Source organism: Heterocephalus glaber, unplaced genomic scaffold (assembly GCF_053883595.1).
Source record: "Heterocephalus glaber isolate CG9 unplaced genomic scaffold, H.glaber_assembly_v1.0 deba00001579, whole genome shotgun sequence".
NCBI lineage: Eukaryota > Metazoa > Chordata > Mammalia > Rodentia > Bathyergidae > Heterocephalus > Heterocephalus glaber.
In genome coordinates, this window is record NW_028258360.1 from 8197993 (window position 1) to 8216349 (window position 18357).

Below are 18357 nucleotides of genomic sequence, written 5' to 3' on the forward strand. Positions count from 1 at the left end.
GACAGAACCCGAACTAAGGTCAGGAGGCAGATTGGGAAGCCAGAAGTTCCTGTTCCAGGCCATAGTAATTCTGCCCCAGCTTTGATCTCTCCAGTCCCTTTTTAACCCTGTACTTTTAGCTCCCCTTTAAAAAACATCAGTATCATAATCACCATTAATTTTAAAACGAGATGCCACAGACACTAGAATTAATGTAACTTACTAGTGTTTTCCCTGCTCTTCCTTTGTAGGGCATCTTTCTTGAAGTAAGAGTTCAAGGCTCCTTTATATGCAGAGAACCTGCATTCCTCCAAACACTGGTCAGACTAGCCTGGACTACCCAAGGGGAAGGTGGGGCCTGTAAGCTCTAGAGTCAGCCAGGAACTGGAAAACTAAGTGCAACCTTTAACCCCCAATAGGATAGATTAGGAAGTGGGGTGCTTGGGAGATACGGTGTTTAGTTCATGACAGATTAGCGCGCTTGGAAAGCAGGAGAGCTAGCCCTCTGCCGTGTGAAGACAGGATAGCTGTCTAAAACCAGGAAGCAGGCCTGTTGGCACTGTGATCTTACACTCTCCACCCTCCACGACTGTGAGAAATAAGTTTCTGTACATTTAGCCACAAAGTCTATGGTACTTTGTTGTAATGGCCCAAATTGAGTAAGAAAGCAAACAGGCAATTTTTCCTTCAAAGTGGACCTGCAGATGAGTGAAAATGAATTTCTTTTAAAGTCCTTCATCCTCCCAACTTATTACTGTCTTTCACCATTATTCATTTACCTTGTACTTAAGCCATTAGCAACTTGAGTGATAGCCACGTGGATGCCAAGTGTGCAGTTTCACCCACTAGATCATGGATGGTGAACCTTTTAGAGCTTTCAGTGATAACAGCCTACTGTGGCATGCCTGCTATAGGTTTGCCACAACTGCACTAGATTATAAATTTTACAGATGTGAGAACAATTCTTTCTCCTCAGTGGAGAGACCAATGCTCTTGGACACATCATTGGGATTCTGTAAACACTTAATGAATGAGGAATTTTAGTATATAGTAAGTTCTCCACTGCATGATGATAGTCATGGAAAACAGGTGAATACTTTTGCACCCCAGGAAGCTGGAACTCTCACGAGTCTGTGGAGTCTGTTTTTGCATCACAGTGCCCAAAACATGGAAAGGGTACAGTGTACAGGTCAAAGTTGAGTAGGTATTAAAGTTAATAAAGGCCTGGTATAAATGATAGCTATACTTATTAAAATCATAACCAAAACATTTTAGTCATTAAAATAACCATTAAAGCTCAGGTTATAGCATATTTTATTTACTAGAATACAAGATAGTTGGGGTAGATAGCTAATTTTGGGTTCTGTTAAAGTTTTCTGCAGGGAATTCGGACTTTTTCATATTCAAATTTACTTCCCATTTAGTATAGGTAGATAGCATATCTTTATTATTTGTGCTCTGTTTTCTAAAGGGAGAAACTAAACGAATCTAAAATATAAGCCATTTGTGCTTTAATAGTACATTTGATTTCCCTTGTTAGAATAATTGATCCTTGGAGCCTCAAATTCAAGAAAACATATCACTGAGTAATTCATTGCCCTTTATTTCTTACTTGTATGAATAAAACTGGAAGAGGAGAAAGGCAGAAGACAAACCTACCTAAGAATTTCTTCATAACAAAGTTATTTTAGCAAAATGTGTTCTACCGAGAGACAGAAAAAAGAAATTTCAGGGACTGGGAATACTGGAACGTGAGAAAAAGCACAGACTAGATTATAATGTAGCTCTAAAGTAGCTTGCTTTCTTATCTTCTTTGGTATTAAAAAGCCTATTGCATTTTATTGAATTTCCCTTCCTGCTGAATCTCTTGCTTTTCTAAAGATCATAGGAATTCCCCAGCTCTGTTCTTTATGTTCTACCTACCCACTTAAAAATGTTTCATTTTCCTGTTTCTTTACTGGCTTCTTTTATACAATCATGAACTTACAGAAAAATTAGAGGTACGTTAAAAAATAACTTTAAAAAGTTCATCTTGCAAATAAGTTACCAAGCTAATACACTCTTGCCCATGAAAGTGTCATGTGTATATTTCCTGAAAGCACTCTCCCAAGTGCCTACAATTCATTCCAACCATTAAAGCCAAGAAGTAAACACATACATGGCCACCAATGAATTCGCATACATCTTTCAAATCTTGCCAGTTATCCCAATAATGTCCTTTATAGTCAAACTGAATAGTTTCAAACCACATGTTGCATTTAGTTGACAGTTCTCTTTAGTTTCTGTATTGGCTGAACAGTGGCTTTGGAGACACCAGGGTCTAATCCTGAAAGTCTATGCTACCTTACAAAGAAAGGATATTTCCAGACATAATTAGATTAAAGCTCTTGGGAAGAGTGTCCTGAGTTACGTAGGTAAAGATCGCTGCTGTCCCATGAGAAGCAAAGGAAAGTGTAGCATACACTGACAAGAGAAAGGTATATGACAATGACAATGGAAGTAATTACAGCAATGAGTCCACAGGCCAAGGAAGTCAAATGATACCAGGAGACATGAGCAGGATGGATAGATTCTTTCCAAGAGCCTTGAAGAGTTGTCCTGATGACATCCAAAACCGTCAGAATGAATTTTTGATGTTTCAGTTCTCCGAGATTGTGGTAATTTTTTTTTTTTTACAGCTTTCACAGGAAACTGACACAGATTTTGACACAAGGAAATAGGGTGTTGCTATAACAAACATCTAAAAATAGATGGAATTGGATAATGAATAGAGGCTGGAAGAATTTGGCTAGGTATACTACAAAAAGTTTAGATTACTTTTTGACAAATCTGTTGGTAGAATTGTAATCATAAATGTGCTTCTGGTAAGGACTCAAAAGCAAGGAGGATGATCGAGAAAGCCTATGTCAATGTGACAATGCAGAGAGAGCTAGCGCAGCCTGGACGACTCCAGTGACCTTATGTGGTCCCTTTGATTTGAGTATCACTGGACTCTGCCAAGGGCCTGTGCTTTGCAGTTATAATACAAAGGAGGCAAATTGAGCATTAGTTTAGCTTAGAATTACCTTTTAGAACATCATCAGGTGTACATTACAAATCAGGAGACTCTGAAATTAAAGAGCCTTCAACCTAGTCTATGTTATTTCAAATATAGAACTACCAATTTAAGAATTTATAGTGGGAAAGCCTTTATAAGTATTTTCATCCATCTTTAAGAATTTTTAATATAATGATGTAGTTTATAATCTGAAGTTGATATGAAAATGTTTCTATCCACAGTGTCTTCCTAAAAACCTCATTTTTCCCAGTTATCATCTTAGAAACAACTGAACTGCTATTGAAAGTAACTCATTACACTTTAGGGAGCTTTTTGGTTTGAGGGCATTTTGCTGATTGGGAATTTGGTCTCCTCATATACAAAATGAGTTTGGCTCATTGGGTCTAATGGTCTTTCAGCAAGGATTGACTGTGATTCTAAGTATAGGGAGATGTAAAGCCATATTAGATTTCCATAATATTCAAAAGCAGATACTGTCTTCTTACAAATATAAATATTTACTTTGAATAAAAAATCTCATAATTATATATGTGTTAATTACACATGTGTATTTCTTTGAATAAAAAATCTCATAATTATATATGTGCAATTACATATGTGTATTTCTTTGAATAAAAAGTCTCATAATTATATATGTGCCAGTTCAACCTTTGTTTCCACGGTTATTTATCCAGTCATGGGAAATGGAAGACAACTTCTTAGCAATGTTAAAATGGATGTGTTTGGATTAGTTTAAATATTACAAGCTACATGTATGAAAGGATTAAAAAAATTTCTATTTTCATGTGTTAATTGGACATTTAAATTAGCAAGTTATTCTCAGACTGACCGCAACATTAATGTTGATAATTTGAATTATACTGTATCTAACTTGGATTTATAGACTCAGTTTCACTAATAACACTTTTCTGGGTGCTGAAACACAAATCTTATTACCTGGGTGACAGGTAGGGTATAATCATGCAAAAATAGTAAGAAAAAAGAGACGTCAACATTATATTAATAACTTCTTCAATATTGTATAAGCCATAGACAGTACAATTTTAAAGTGATTTTCTAACTACATTTTCAGTTAAGCTAAACAAAACTGAATATTCCTTATTGCACAGAAGAAGTGAAAGCATAAATATTTCAGGGAAAATGTCAATATTTATGCTGTTCCAATGAAGATGCTTGGGGTCTACTTCTAGTGTGGCTGGGCCAAACTTCTGCTAGATTTATCCAGCAGTAAATTCCTAAGCAAGATCAGCATTTGAAAGATGGGTTGTCACTGGATTATTTCTTATTTTTTAAACAGTATTTGTCTCATCAAATAAAGAATATCAGAAAGGAATTATTTTTGAGAAATGAACCAAATGGGAACTCTAGAGTTAAAAGGTACAATATCTGAAAGGAAAATTTTGCTAGAAAGGCTTAATAATAGACTCAAATTAGTGGAAGAGGTATTAGCAACTTGAATATAGATGGAAAGACATAACAAAATCCAAAAGAGAGGGAGAAAATGAAGAAAAGTGAACTGAACCTTAGGGAATTGTACCAATGTATGCATAGTGAGAGTACCAGAAAAAGAGGAAGAAATGGGCAGAAGACTGTCCAAAGAAATAATGTTTGAAAACTCAGAATTTTATGAAAAGTGTCTGTCTAATACCTTCAAATTCAAAGATCTCTACTTAGGATAAGCACAAAGTGATCCACCTTGGAAACAGTAGAATAAAAATCCTGAAATAAAGAGAAAATGCCAAGAGCAGCAAGAGCAAAACAGCACATGCACACGAGTAAACTCCAGTATCGACAGCTGAGTGACCGTCAGAAACAGGGGAAGACAGAGACACTGGGATGACCTAGTCAAAGTTCTGGGAGAGCCACCAAAGAACCTCGTATTTGGCAAAGCAGAAAGGAAGGTGATAAAAAATGTTTCTGGAAAGGGAAACAGAAGTTACTGCTACCAGCCCCACCTCACAGGAAATACTAAAGGAAGTTATTCACTCTGAAAGCAAGTAATAGTTTACGGCAATTTAAATCACACATAAGAGCAAAAGCATTGGTAAAGATAGTTATGTAATTAGAAGAGAAAGTTTAAATGTATATTTCTTCTCCTATCTTCTCTAAAATTATCTAAAACGCCATTGTAGGACTTGTGAAGTCGCTCTAGTAGAGTGTTTGCCTATTATGAGCGAGTTTAATCCCCAATCCCTCAAAAACAATGAAATAAAATAAAAACCCATTGTGGAAAACATGTATATGATTGTGCTGTTGGTCTTATATAAGATATTTGACGATAACAAAACACTGAAATTGAGTGGAAGTGAACCTGGATTAATGAATGACACCAGGTAGTATAACAAACTACACAACTAAACTAAAACGTACTTTTCCCGAGAGCTAGTATAGGTCTTCATTTCTCACACCTACTAGTGCATTCCGTTCGGCCGTAACAGAATACTATACCATTTCAAGCCCACTTTTTTGTTTTGCTTTTGTGGATTTGAGTTACTATCTGGTGTCTTTCTGGAGGCTGGGAAGTCCAGTCAAGAGGCTGCATCTGGTGGCCGCCTTGTGACTGTATTTTCCATGGCCGGAGGCAGCAAGGTGAGACAGAAGGTACAGGAGAGTAAGAGGCCAGACGCACAGCCTCAAGCCCATGCACAGCCTGCATGAATCCGCCCACCAGGGCAGAGTTCCCCCAGCCCAGACCCCACCCAGTGGGCCCAGTTCCCCCCCACTGCACTGGCAAGCTTTTAGCTCTTTCTGTGGATATTATTTCTCTTCCTTCCCTGTCTGGCTGGCTCTCCCATTATGCATATGTTGATGCAATTCTCCAAGGCTTGTTCTCAGTTCTTCATTCCTTTTTCTTGTAGTTTCAGATCATATTATCGCTATCCCTGCACCTTCAAGTTACTGATGCGTTCTTCTGCCAGTCTTACCTTGGGTAGTAAGTTTCCATTCTGTGATTTTTGTGGGACACATTTAGACCATAGCTCACACTGTGATAACTTCTTAAGCTTTGTGTGTTTGTCCATTTTCTGTTGCTGTAACAGAATGCCTGAGAGTATGTAATTTATAAAGGAAGGATTATTTTGGCTCAAGGTTCTAGAAATTCAAGAACATGGTGCTGGCATCTGCTGTGTTACTAATAAGAGTTCAATGGTAGAAAACAAAGGAGAATGTGTAGAAGAGGGGCTCATGGGTGAGAGGGAGAGGTGGGAGGTGCCAGGCTTGCTTTTGCACAGTGCCCTCAGGAAAGCAATCCAGTCCTGCAAGAGCAAAAACTCACTCCCACAGAAAAGGCACTGATCCCTCTTAACGACCTCCTGAAGATCAGGCCTCCACAGGAGGGGATTTTTGGAGGGAAGAAACCATATTAAACCACAGCTGTGTGCATGCCCTCTTTGAGCTGCAGAGTGCATGGCCTACAAAGGTTTACAAAGTGAAATATATTCCCTTGTGTGAAATGGTGTGATGCTCACTGAAGGACTCTGACCGCCCTGTCTGAGCCAGGCAGCGATCACGTGACCCCCACTGTGCCTGTGTCCCTGCTAGAAATGAGAAATGTAGACTCAGGGGCTATGAGGCTCTGTAGCCGTGGTGCAGTCCATGACTCCCACCACCACTCAGCCCTGCGCTTGACACGTAGCCACAGTCCCTGTGCACTCTCAAGCTGGTCCCTAATGGTAAGCACAATGGCTTTTTGTGAAACCATCCCTCCTTAAGCCCATGACCCTATAAAAAACCCTATAGCCTGGACGAGAGTGGCTGGTCTGGTCTTGAGTGCCAGCGTGGTCCCTCTCAGGTTTGTTCTGAAATAAACCTGTCCCATGAGCTCTGTTTCTTTTTCCTTTTCTCTAACAATTACCAATTCACAAATCAATGATATTAAACAGCAATTGAAGAATGACTTTTAAAAATGGTTAAGATGGTTAATGCTGGCCTGAAGATAGATCTCAGTGGTAGGTTGCTTGCTTAACAAGTATAATATCTTGAGTTGAATTGTCAGCACCACAAAAACAAAAAGTTTTTGCAGGATTGGGGAATGATCCCAGGCATTGGCATTGACCCATATTCCCAGCACCCTCTGCCCCTGACTTCTTTTAGTTTTTGTTTTGAGACAGTCTTGGTAAGTTGCAAACTTTCCCAGGGTTTGTTGGACCTGGTGATCCTCCTGTCTCAGCCTCCCAGATTATAGGGATTATAGGTTCATGCCAACACTTCCAGTCATAAATTTTATGTTAGGTAATTTTAATACAATTTTTTTAAATGCTGAAAATTGATTTTTTAAAAGATTTTTAAATTAATGTTTTAAATGTGGAAATATTTTAATAGTCATGAGCAGGGCACAGTTTACTGATTTCATTTGACTGGTTACCCTTTGCTGATCATTGCTATTGCTGGTGGATCAGTGGTCATGGGAATGTCACGTGCATTGTGCACTCCATCTTGGGTTTCTTGTCCTGCGTGAAGAAATAGGAAGGATCTGGATTATGTTTAATTTTGAAATTGTTGGAAGCCCATCATTCAGTTTAAAATATGTAAACAACTGTAGCCATGAGATAACAGAATATGCTTTTGGTTAGAATTCTGGAAATCACCCCTTTTTTATACTAATGCTAGAACAGAAAAAGGCTTATATTTAAAATGAATAGACAAAAAAAGTCAGCAAGTTTATTTTACATTCAATGAATGCAGATGTGATTAACAGTAAGTATAGTTATGAATTTACTAACTCCTATATATGACACGCTTCTACAAGTATCTAAGCTAGTTTTTATAAGTTTTCATACAAGATTGTACTTCTGTAGGCAATCAACCTTGATAAAACAATTTGAGATGCAGTGCCTAGCTTTATGTATTGTAGCAGGAAAACACAAGAAAAGAAGTCGTGGCTTGCTAATAGAGTACTAAACAAAATAGAACTTGAGTTTACTTGAGACTGTATAGCCTCTCTCTAGGATAATGAAACGTCCATGCATTTTCAATATCTAAGTATGGTAGATCAGTTTCCAAAATAACTTTATTTATTTTATGTTTTTAAAAGAACATCTTTGCTTACAATCTGTATTAGGAAATTTTCCATCATCATAACAAACTTCTTGAGACTAGGAAACTTTCTAAAGAAGAGAGGTTTATCTGTCTCCTAGTTCTGAAAGTTACAGGGCCTCTGCTTTGTTCTGATGATACGCTTTTAGTGGATACCTTCACAGTGCCTGTGGCAAGCTGATCACATAAGACAATAATGACAAAACTAGTATGTTTTGGCTATTTTTGTAAAACAGAAAGAGAAATCACACACAGACCTTAAAAACATACAATTAGCCGGGGATTTAGCTCAGTGGTGCGGTCGCCTGTCTCACAAGCACAAGGTCCTGAGTTCAATCCCCGGTACCAAAAAAAAACCCCACAAAAAAAACATACAATTAACTACAGATACAAAGGAAAAAGTCAGGCACGAAACTGTAAAAATACAGTTAATCATAAGTACAAAAAAGTTGAAAATGAGATAAGAAGCTATTGTGTGGGGCTGGGATTTAGCTCAGTGGCTCTGCCATCTGCCTCGCAAGCTCAAGGTCCCAAGTTCAATCCCTGGTACCAAGAAAATAAAAAAATAGAAGAAGCTATTGTGCATAGATCTATCAAATAAAATTGAATGTCTTCGAAATGATTTTACACAATAGAATTGAAGCTCCGTAAGAGAGGAGGTTCCAGCTTTTTTCTTGCTACATTTTCTTTTTCATTTTCTCTCTTTTTCTTTAATTGATTGACCCAGTACCCAGAACATTATTAGACTCAATGGTCAAAGGAGAAATATATGTATGCTTCAATTCCCTTATTTTTACTGCGTAAATTTGTTAATATTCTTTTATTATCAACTCCCCCTCTGTTATAGCTCTAGAAAGGCAATATTTTTCATTTGTTTTTGAAGCTTTGTAATTTTTTCCTTTATCTTCCTACAATCTATCAATTTTATAACATTTCAAAAAGCAAATTTTTACCCTCTATATTTATAGTTATTATCTATTAGGGTTTTTTTTAATATCTTCACTTCTACATTTAGGCTTTATTTACTTTCACATCTCATATTTTTTAGAACTTCATGAACTGTATGCTCAGTTTATTGCTTTCCATCCTTCTTTCCTAAAATATGCAATTGAGGTTATTATGTTCCTATAAAATGACCTTCAAGTGTAGTTCACAGTTGTGATACGCTTTATTTGCAGTGTCTCACAAATTTTTCTCTGCTCAGGGATTTTCCTCACCGCTCCTTTGGGGCCAATTTTCACCACATGGGCTTCACCCACGTGGACTTTCTGGGTGCATCCAAACGTGTGTAGCCACAGGAGGGTTAGGTCCAGATCTGCACCAACCGAGAAGAGCCACATCATCATTTTAAAAAGATGCAAGTAAGCTGAGTATAAAAGTACAGTAGATATCAGCCTAGTCAAATGATATATATATGTTATCTTGCACTGAGGCAGAAGATGAAGGGGAACCCTGTGGGGTAGGATCTTGCATGAGACGAACCCTTTAGCAGGCAACAGAAAGAACACGGTGCCGTATCGTTTGTTAGTTTCTTAAGTACTCTGTTCAGACTTGGCGTCAACAGGCCTGCGAGACTGGAAGGATTGTTCCTAGCCTGAGCCAGACACATGGGACACAAGGACACACACACTGGTAGTGTGCTCACACCTATCTGGAAATAACATTTCTCTCCCAAGGAGGGAGGCAGCCAGCCCCTCCTTGTAAGAGATGGCATGCATCTGAGTTCATCTAGCAAACACATGCATCTCGCTGACTCTCATTATTTTAACTTTTTCCTTGACAATAATTGAAAAACTGTAGGAACTTTCTTTAGGTCCTAAAATACATTCCTACAATTGAATCTTTCTAAGCCCTCTACAAATTTGCTAAATTCCAGCTGTCTCTGTCCCTGTTTTGCTTGTGTTGAGCACACACTCTCTCCCATGAGTGCCTGGCTCTCCCAGCCATCTGCGTGGCTGTCTTCCATGGCTCAGGTGACAGGAAATCTGGCCACCTCCAACATCGTGGGGCAGCACTGAGCTGGCAAGGAAAGGCCCAGCCTACCGAGGGAGCCCTGGGGGCTGCTTCATTTCCCCTGAGTCCTTCCTGAAGGCTCCTATAAGTGGACCCCCACTAAACTCGGCACACACACGTGAGACAGATGGTGGCCTGCTCATTCTTTCTGTCCTGCACCCACTGAGACTGGTCTCAGACACAGTATCATAAACTCTTACATTGGAGGAAAGGGACTCACATTGTTTTTCTCTGTCTAGAACCAACTCGAACCTAATGCCTCACTGACATCCAGTTACTGCTGGGCTCCATTGCAGTTTGGCTCTGAACGCAGGTTTACATCTGGCTGTGAAGGAGAAGACAGGTGAATTCATATTGCATTGTTTTAGGAATACCCTGGACTTGGTTTCTATTTTAGTTTGAGATGTTTCCCTTCCTACATTAATAGCCACGGTTCTGATTTCATATACTTGCTTCTGAAAAAGGTAACTAAATTTACTCGCGTTCCATGCAGAAAAAATGAACTAATTAAAGACACCTTCATATATGGGCGATTTAAAAGATGTTGTTTTCTTAAACAAGTTATCAAAGTAAATATTTTATAAAAATTAACTGTTGTCCAACTGAAGAAAGGAAATAATTACTTTCTTTAGCTTATGCCCTTTTCTTCTAATAGTGGACTTCTAAAAATGTAGGCATTTGGGAAAATTCTAAAAGAACATAAAAAAATGTGCTATGTACAATTCTTTGGTTACAGAAATACAACTCTCAAAGTACAGACTTAGAATCTCATTGGGTGCATTCACATCTAATCAGGTCTCACGTTGGCCCAGCCAATAAGGGAAAAGCTTGATGCAAACAGCGAACATGGAGAGTTGTGAATTCAGCAGGACAGCAGTGACTTTAGAGACCCTCGCCCCCCCCCCCCAGATCCTGCCTCTCTCAGCATTCCGCCTGGCCAATACAGGAGCAGCACGTTGCAGTTCTAGGTGGCCACACGCAGACTTGAAATGTCCCGTGTACTCTGTCTTTTTCTTGCATTTCTTCCTCAAAATTGAGGAGCCCTCAGGAAACCATCTCATACACAAGGGCTAGTAAAAAAAAATGTGGTGTCTAATTGCCATTAATCACCCTCAGATCACCCCCACCCCTGGCTTCAAACACACTTATCCCATTGTTCTTGTCACCTTCTGAAGTAGATCTACGAGTTCTCTTTCATGAGTGTCTTTATGAGGTATGATAAAAAATATATAATGAATGCTGCTGCCAAGTACCATCCAGTGGAAAAGTAGGCTCGTAAAAGCATCTGTCTTATCAGATCTGGCACTGTGTGAATTCTGGCTCTTTCTTAAAGTCCCAATGACTATGAAAAGTAGATGTTCTGAATCAATTCAGGACACTCAGGCAGCCATGACAGCGCAGCTAAAGACACAAAAGAGAACTTCCAGAGTTGCTTTAGAAAGTGGCAAGAATGATGTCTTTTGTTCAAACTGGGGAGGGGGGGATTTTGGAGGGATCAATGGCAGTATATCTTTTATTGGAATACTTTTTAAACTTACATATTCACCATGTATTTTCCGATCATGCCTTACATGGAAGAAATTCTTGCTCATCCATCCAACCTTGCAATTGATGGATGCTGATGTAGATGGAGTCACCATGAGTGGATTTCAAAAATGAAGCTTTTCCTGAAGTGTGAGATCCCGTCCACCTCCTGCAAAAGTGGACAGATATCTGAACACAGTCCACTTCAGGACTTGAGGGAGGCAGGAAGGAGATGGTGGTGAAGGGGAAGGGTATTTGTGGCTTCAGAGCCTACCCTCTTCCTCTCACTTCTAACATCTGCTAGGTAAAATGTCAAATAAATTTAGATATTCACCAAGTCTGCTTTATTACCTTTTAAAGGTAGAAGGGATTGAACAGGTAACACTTCCTGCATAGATAAAATTAAGTTAACATTTCTTCAATGTTTCTGAGAAGATCCCATCTGACCAGGTGTTATTGGCATGTCCCCATGAGTCCTTGCCCTTTCTGTGTTGAAAAGTAGAAAAAGTCATTCACATATATGACAGAAGCACACGATCACATGGGCTGGTACACGTTCATCTTAATATCGGCAATATCCTTGTCTGCACTGTCTAAAAAATAACAAAGTAAATCATACTCTACAGGGAAATTGTATTGAAGTAAGCAGAAATTTCTTTAAAACGTGTTTAAACACTGATTCATGAGCACTCTGAAAAGCAATTGCACAATAAATTGAGAACATAACCACAAACAGACCTGATATATAAAACCCTTGGGTTTAAGTTTCCCAGCAGTGACAAGACTTCAGCCTCAACAGATGCATTCACACATCTCCTTTTTATATTATCATTAGGAAATAGAAAGGAGCACTCAGCCCCCTACGTTATCCTTCTGTGTAAGAAATGACCTCAGTATTTTTATTTTAAATAACATGTCATTACTTTGTAGTTAAAACGACATGGAGTGATCAGCATTTAGCCTTCCAAGTCAGATTTAACTAAAAATATAATAGTCACTGACTGCTATATATATATACATATATGTGAGAAAACAAAATGATTTTTTATTCGGGGATACAATGATCATTTGTAGCAAACCATTCCCTCTGTCCTGAGCATTTTTAGCTGCCAGTTTTAGGCAGGTTTCACATTGAGAAGAACTGTTGTTTCTGTACTCGGAGGACCAAATCCTCCTGGGAGACTCTTCTTTCCCCAAAGAGGATACAGCAAGAACCCCCAGACCTGTTAGTGCTGCCAGCCAGAAACCTGTAACGAAGCTTTCTAAATATTTTTGAAATTGTCAGTATAAGAAGCAATCATCAGGGCATGAATATTTGTCTTGTCCTGCAGTTAGGTCCTCTGGAAAAACCCAGGGCTTATAATCTTTTCAACCCTATATCCTGCTCTCGGGTGGGCAGGATGGTCCCACCGTTCCTGCTTCACAGCATCCGTGCCATTCCACAAGGCCTGTCTTGCAGAACGAGTGCTTCACAAATGCCTGCCAAGCTACGGACAGTGCTGAATGGATTTCTGAGCTTCAGGTCTAGTACCTTTTCCTCCCTGGACAGATGTGTATGGTATTTTATTCAACAAATATGCTCTTTGTTTAACAGGTAAAATGATTATCAAACCACTTCCTCTGGTGGAAACAGGTCTCTGATTTATAGAGTAATAACTTCCTTCCGTACATCGAAGAAGAGATTCAGGAGCCATGAATGCTGCTTAGATTTCTCCCTGTGTGCAGAGGAAATGTCCTCGTGCGGGCCCTGTAGCAGACATGCAAGTAGAATTCCACTTCCCTGTGTCCTGGGTCAGACACAGGGCACCCGGCCACCTTTCCAGGAAGAGGCAGCGGCCCTTCTGCATAGGACTACCCCTTGCACCAGCCACCCATGGTGCTTGCTTCGAAATGGCCTGAGAAGACTCTGGTCTGGTCGGGAACTTGTCTGGAGGTGGTCGGCCAGGACAGTCTCTGCTCAGTAGAGCAAGGAGTGCCGAGTTCATGCTCCCAGGCAGCTGCCTAACTGTCTGCATACATGTTGCTGAAGAATACGGCAGAGGTGGCAGTCTTCTCGGTCACGTGATTCCTGTATGCATTAGGGTAACATGAGCACAAGCAAGTGCACACACACACAGTGTGAGTCTTGATTACTTCCGTGTCACGGTTTGATGCGCTTCCCAAACTGATTGCATCGGCCACTGCAAAGCCCCCCTGCATGCTTCACCCGATTTAGCTGCAGCGGGACAGTGACAAAGAACCGAGTTGGTGACATCTGACCCAAAAGAGCCTACATGCACGTTCATCAAAGAAGACTTCCCCATGAGAAACTAGCAGATTTCTGGGAGTCAGTGAGGATACGGACAAGCTGTTCTGAAGGGTCTTTGGAACTAGCAGAGGTGGAGAGAAAAACCTAACAATCCCCACAGGTAAAAGTGACAAGGTTGATGACATCCTTGGGGGAGGAAATGAGCGGGGGATACGGTGACACTCGCTGAAAATGGGGGTGTTGGCTGGAAACCCTGTGGCCGATCCGGGGGCAGTGGTACAAAGACGCCTGTGCAGTGGGTCTGCAATCACGGCAATACTTGGTTTGCTCTGTGATTTAATGAGTGACGGCGAGTGAAAAACACAAGCATTGTAAATGTAGTTTCACTGCCACCTCCCTGGAAGCCTTGCTCCAAACCTCAGGGACTGTGACTGTTACCCCCTTGTTTTACAGAAGGGAAACCGAGTCACACAGAGGTTCTCTAATTTGCCTAAGGAGGGCAAGAGGTGGAAGCAGCATTTGCAGCCAGCATCCTGGCTCGAGAGTCCTTGCCTCCCCACCCCATTATTACTGCAACTTTCTTCCTAAGGCTGTGTGGCGATGCGGCATGAGACAGAGCAGCCCCCAGCAGTCTGAGCACAGAGAGGAGCAGCGTCCTCTCAGGCCTGGGAAGGCCCCAGGAGCAGCTCAGGCAAAGCCACTGGAAACTGGTGCTGGTCCTGAAGCCAGCCAGCAAGACTGGCAAGACTGGAATGAGAGAATCAGGCCTGCACCCCAGGTCTGGCAGCAGACTGCAGACAAGTTCTGGACACCTTGCACCCTGCTTGCTAGCAGGGGCACAGTCCGCATGGGTATGCCCACGAGCTGCCCGGCGCAGCTGCTGGTGGAGTGGGGTGAGTGCGGCTGGACACAGGGCTAGTCCCTGCGGAAGAGGCGGGCCTGGAGGCTTCTGCTGGGGACAGCGAAGGGAGGGTCCCGGACCGGCTCCTGGAACTCCATCTCAGAAGGACACAGGTGACCGCGCCTCCCTAAACACGCAGACCGTGTGTAAAACACTCTCCCTGTCTCCTCTAAATCTGTCTCCACTCACCACTGCCTTAAGACCACAAGAGTAATCCATCCCCAACGGACTTTACGCCTCCTTTAAGGAAACCTCATTTTTTTTCTCACTTAAGGGCTGTTAATAAATCACCCTGCAGCAAAGCGCAGTCCAGTGCTAAAGCACTTGGCCCATCTGACCTTCCCATTAGTTATTTTTACGAGACCGCAGTGGCTTTCCGCGGTCCCCTTCCCCTTCCTTAGGAGCTGCCGGCCCCAGGAACACCGGGTTCTTGTCTGACCTCCAGGGTGAGCCCTCGCCAGGTGCCTGTCTTGAAAGTGCCCTCAGGGGTGAGCTGCTCAGTGGGTTCCCAGGGCCGCAAACATCCTCAGCCTCAGCGGGGACGTTTCGCAGATGGCATTAAAGTTCTTGCAAAAACTGAAAGTGAAATGGGGAAGGCGGGCGGATTGAGCAATCCAGAAGGGCAGGCGCCAGCCCGCGGCCGGCTCAGGGCGGGCAGGGATGCCCGGGGTGGGAAGGCGCTCAGGGGCGCGCTCATGCTCCCGGGGGAGTCGCGGCGGGTCCCCCCGGGCCGCTGAGGACAGGAAATGAGCCGGGCCCTGCGGTCGCTCACGCCGAGGCCCCGACCTACAAAGTGCGAGCGCGGAACGGATGAGCCCGCAGTGCGGTCCCGCCTTTTTCCCGGCCTGGAGGAAGCAGAGGAAATGAAGGCGGCGCGCGCTGCGATCCCGGCACAGCAGCGGAGCCCCTCGGCGCGCCCGTCCGGGACCTCGAGCCCGCTGCTGGCCGCGAGCCTGCTGCTGGCCCTGCTGTCGGGCGGCCTCACCGTGCTGTCCTTCCGCCGGGTGGCCGCGCTGCAGGCCGACCTGGACGGGCTCCGGGCGCAGCTGCAGGGCCCCCGGGCCTCGGGCGCCGCGGGCCCCACGGTGAGGGTGAGTGCGGGGTTGCGGCTGCGCCCGCCCAGCGCCCGGCCCGCCCGGCCCTGGTAACCGCTTTCTCTGTTGCCAGGGGCTCCTCGCGCCCGCAGCGCCGGGACGCAACTCCAGCGGGAGCAGCCGGCAGAGGCGCGCCGCGGAGCGCCCGGGGGCAACAGGTGGGTCGGGGCGGGCGGCGGGAGGGCGACAGGTGGGCGGCTGGGATCTGGACCGGCCCGCGCCTAGGAGAGGGAGGGAGAGGGGGGCGCGGGGCGCGGGTCCACGCTCCCCTTCCCTGCTTCTCCGGAGCTGCCCGCCTGCCACTGCGGACGTCGCCGGGGTCACGCTGCGCGCATCGAACCTGGCGAAACGGTCAGTCTGGCTCTGTAACTTCGAGATGAGAAGTGTTCCCAGCGTGTATGAAATTGCGATTGGACAGATCCCCACTCTTGGGTCCTCTTCCTGCGGAAGACGCTCCGGCTCCCAGAGCTCGCGGGCCGGGGCGTCACGATTGCGCCCGCAGACCCACGGACGGGTCGCGCCCTTCCCGGTTTGCTTCGTGCGTGTTTGCAGCGCGCAGTGGTCGCGTTCCTCGTTCCTCGTGGTCTTCGTTTTTCTCAGGTCCCTTCCCTCTCCCGGTCCGTCCCCTTCCTCTCGGCAAGATCTGTGTCCTGTGCGGGGCGGACTCAGGGGGACGGGATCCCTTTGCCACGCACAGGAGCACGCGCGCACACGCTCGCGGTACTCTGACTCAACTTACTTTTTCATTCGCTGCCTTATTTATGAAAGATAATTCTTCCTTAATTCATAACATCGTAACTTTTCTGTGACTGATTAGTGTGTCTTTGGACCGTTCATGAAAAGCAATTGGGTTTAGGTATTTTTAAACTACACGCACATTTTTCCTTGCTTTAATATTTCAGTTGTTTGTATCTTTTGTAGTTTACCAGCTGTATTTTCTGCACGATTGAAAATGTAGCACATTTACTGTGGGATAGGCTTTTCTTCTCACTTTTACAATAAGCATTTCACCTATTTCTAAACAATTCCTTGTATTTGTGTTAAATTGGTATAAATCTTAGCATGGCTCTTCTTTTTGCCCTAATAGAACACGTAAACATTTTGTGCATCTCCTCTTTCTGAGGGATTGTATATTCAACATAAATTCCATGTTGTGGAATTTCTGAGGTGAAGATGACATGCTACATATTGTCACATTGTTTCTAAAATGAATTATAGATGATGCATTAAAACGTGATGTACAAGATTCCCACATCCTTACCATCATTTGGTCTTTAAAGACTTATTTTTGTATATAAAGAACTCTGAAAATATGAACTCTCTCAAAGCAAATGACCCAATCAAAAAAGGGACAAATGAACTGAATGGACAGTTCTCAAAAGGCCAGTACTTCCATGGAAAAGTATTCATCACCCTTAGTCCTTAGGGAGCTGCAAATCAAGATAACTGTGAAATCCCACCTCACCTCAGTCAGAATAGCCACCACCCGGCACACAAAATATAATACTGGGAGGATGCAGGGGAAAGGGAGCCTTATGCTATTTCTGGGAGTGTAAACTGGTACAACCACTGTGCAGATCAGCATGGCGAGTCCTTGGAGAACCAAAAATAGGAATTCCACTTGACTGGCTCTCATGGGTACACTCCCCAAGGAGTCAAAGACATCATAGACGGTGACCCAGACGTGCCTATGTCTATAGCAGCACAATTCACAGTCGCTCGACTCTGTTAGCAACAGCCTAGATGTCTGGCAACAAACAGATGAATAAAGAAAATGTGTATATGTAGAATGGTGCATATATATTAAACGGAATTTTTTCAGCCATAAAGATGAATGAAATGGTGTCATGTTTAGGAAGATGCATGGAACTTGAGACCATAATGCCATGTGAAGTAAGTCAGACACAGAAAGTTAAATATCACGTGGCTTCTTCTGTGAGACACCTAAATATAAATATACACGTGAGTAAAATAAAGGAGAGATGATCGGAAACCAGAAGGCAGACTTTTCTGGAAAGGAAGAAGGGGGGGGCAGGAAAGAAGTAAGGAAGAAGGGAGAAAGGAATCAAGGATGATCATGATGTTACATGAGTGCACCAGTTTCCTGAAATGAATATTGCTACTTTATTTTGCAAGCACACACTAATAGAAAAATTTATTTTATTTGCTTCTGTAGCTATAAAAATAGCATCTAAAATTTATTTTAATGTTATTTGTTCATTACTAATAATGAACATCTTTCTGAATATTTTGACTGATTATTTCTAACTGTATCTTCTGCTAATTTTTGTTTCTAATTGCCCATTGCCCAATTTTTAAAAGATTTTGAAAAAAACTTTTTTAATGAGACATTATTTAACAAAATATATATATTTTTTTGGTACCGGGGATCAAACTCGGGACCTTGAGCTTGCCAGGCAGGCGGCGGAACCACTGAGCTAAATCCCCAGCCCTGTTTAATAAAATTTTCATGTAAATATTTTCACAGAATTTTGCTGCATTTTAA

The 18357-nt window shown here is 42.7% G+C and overlaps 1 protein-coding gene and 1 long non-coding RNA gene across 3 annotated transcripts in view; one reads left to right on the plus strand and one right to left on the minus strand.

The window, feature by feature from the left end:
• Positions 1-7512: 7512 nt before the first annotated feature.
• Positions 7513-15324, minus strand: LOC110344675 (uncharacterized). 2 transcript variants are annotated; one of them, XR_015443826.1, is made up of 4 exons: positions 15197-15324; positions 11623-11777; positions 10305-10409; positions 7513-9386 (listed from the first exon to the last, which is right to left on the minus strand). It is a non-coding gene; the product is annotated as an uncharacterized LOC110344675 (long non-coding RNA). The 2 variants fall into 2 exon arrangements; XR_015443825.1 differs by lacking the exon at positions 15197-15324 and adding an exon at positions 11960-15081 and having other exon boundaries at positions 7515-9386.
• Positions 15325-15503: 179 nt separating this feature from the next.
• Positions 15504-18357, plus strand: part of Tnfsf13b (TNF superfamily member 13b) — a 34875-nt gene continuing 32021 nt past the window's right edge. The window contains exons 1-2 of the mRNA XM_021239346.2: positions 15504-15848; positions 15925-16009. Of these exons, the coding sequence (XP_021095005.1) occupies positions 15504-15848; positions 15925-16009 (430 nt within the window). The remainder of the gene's footprint in view (positions 15849-15924; positions 16010-18357) is intronic.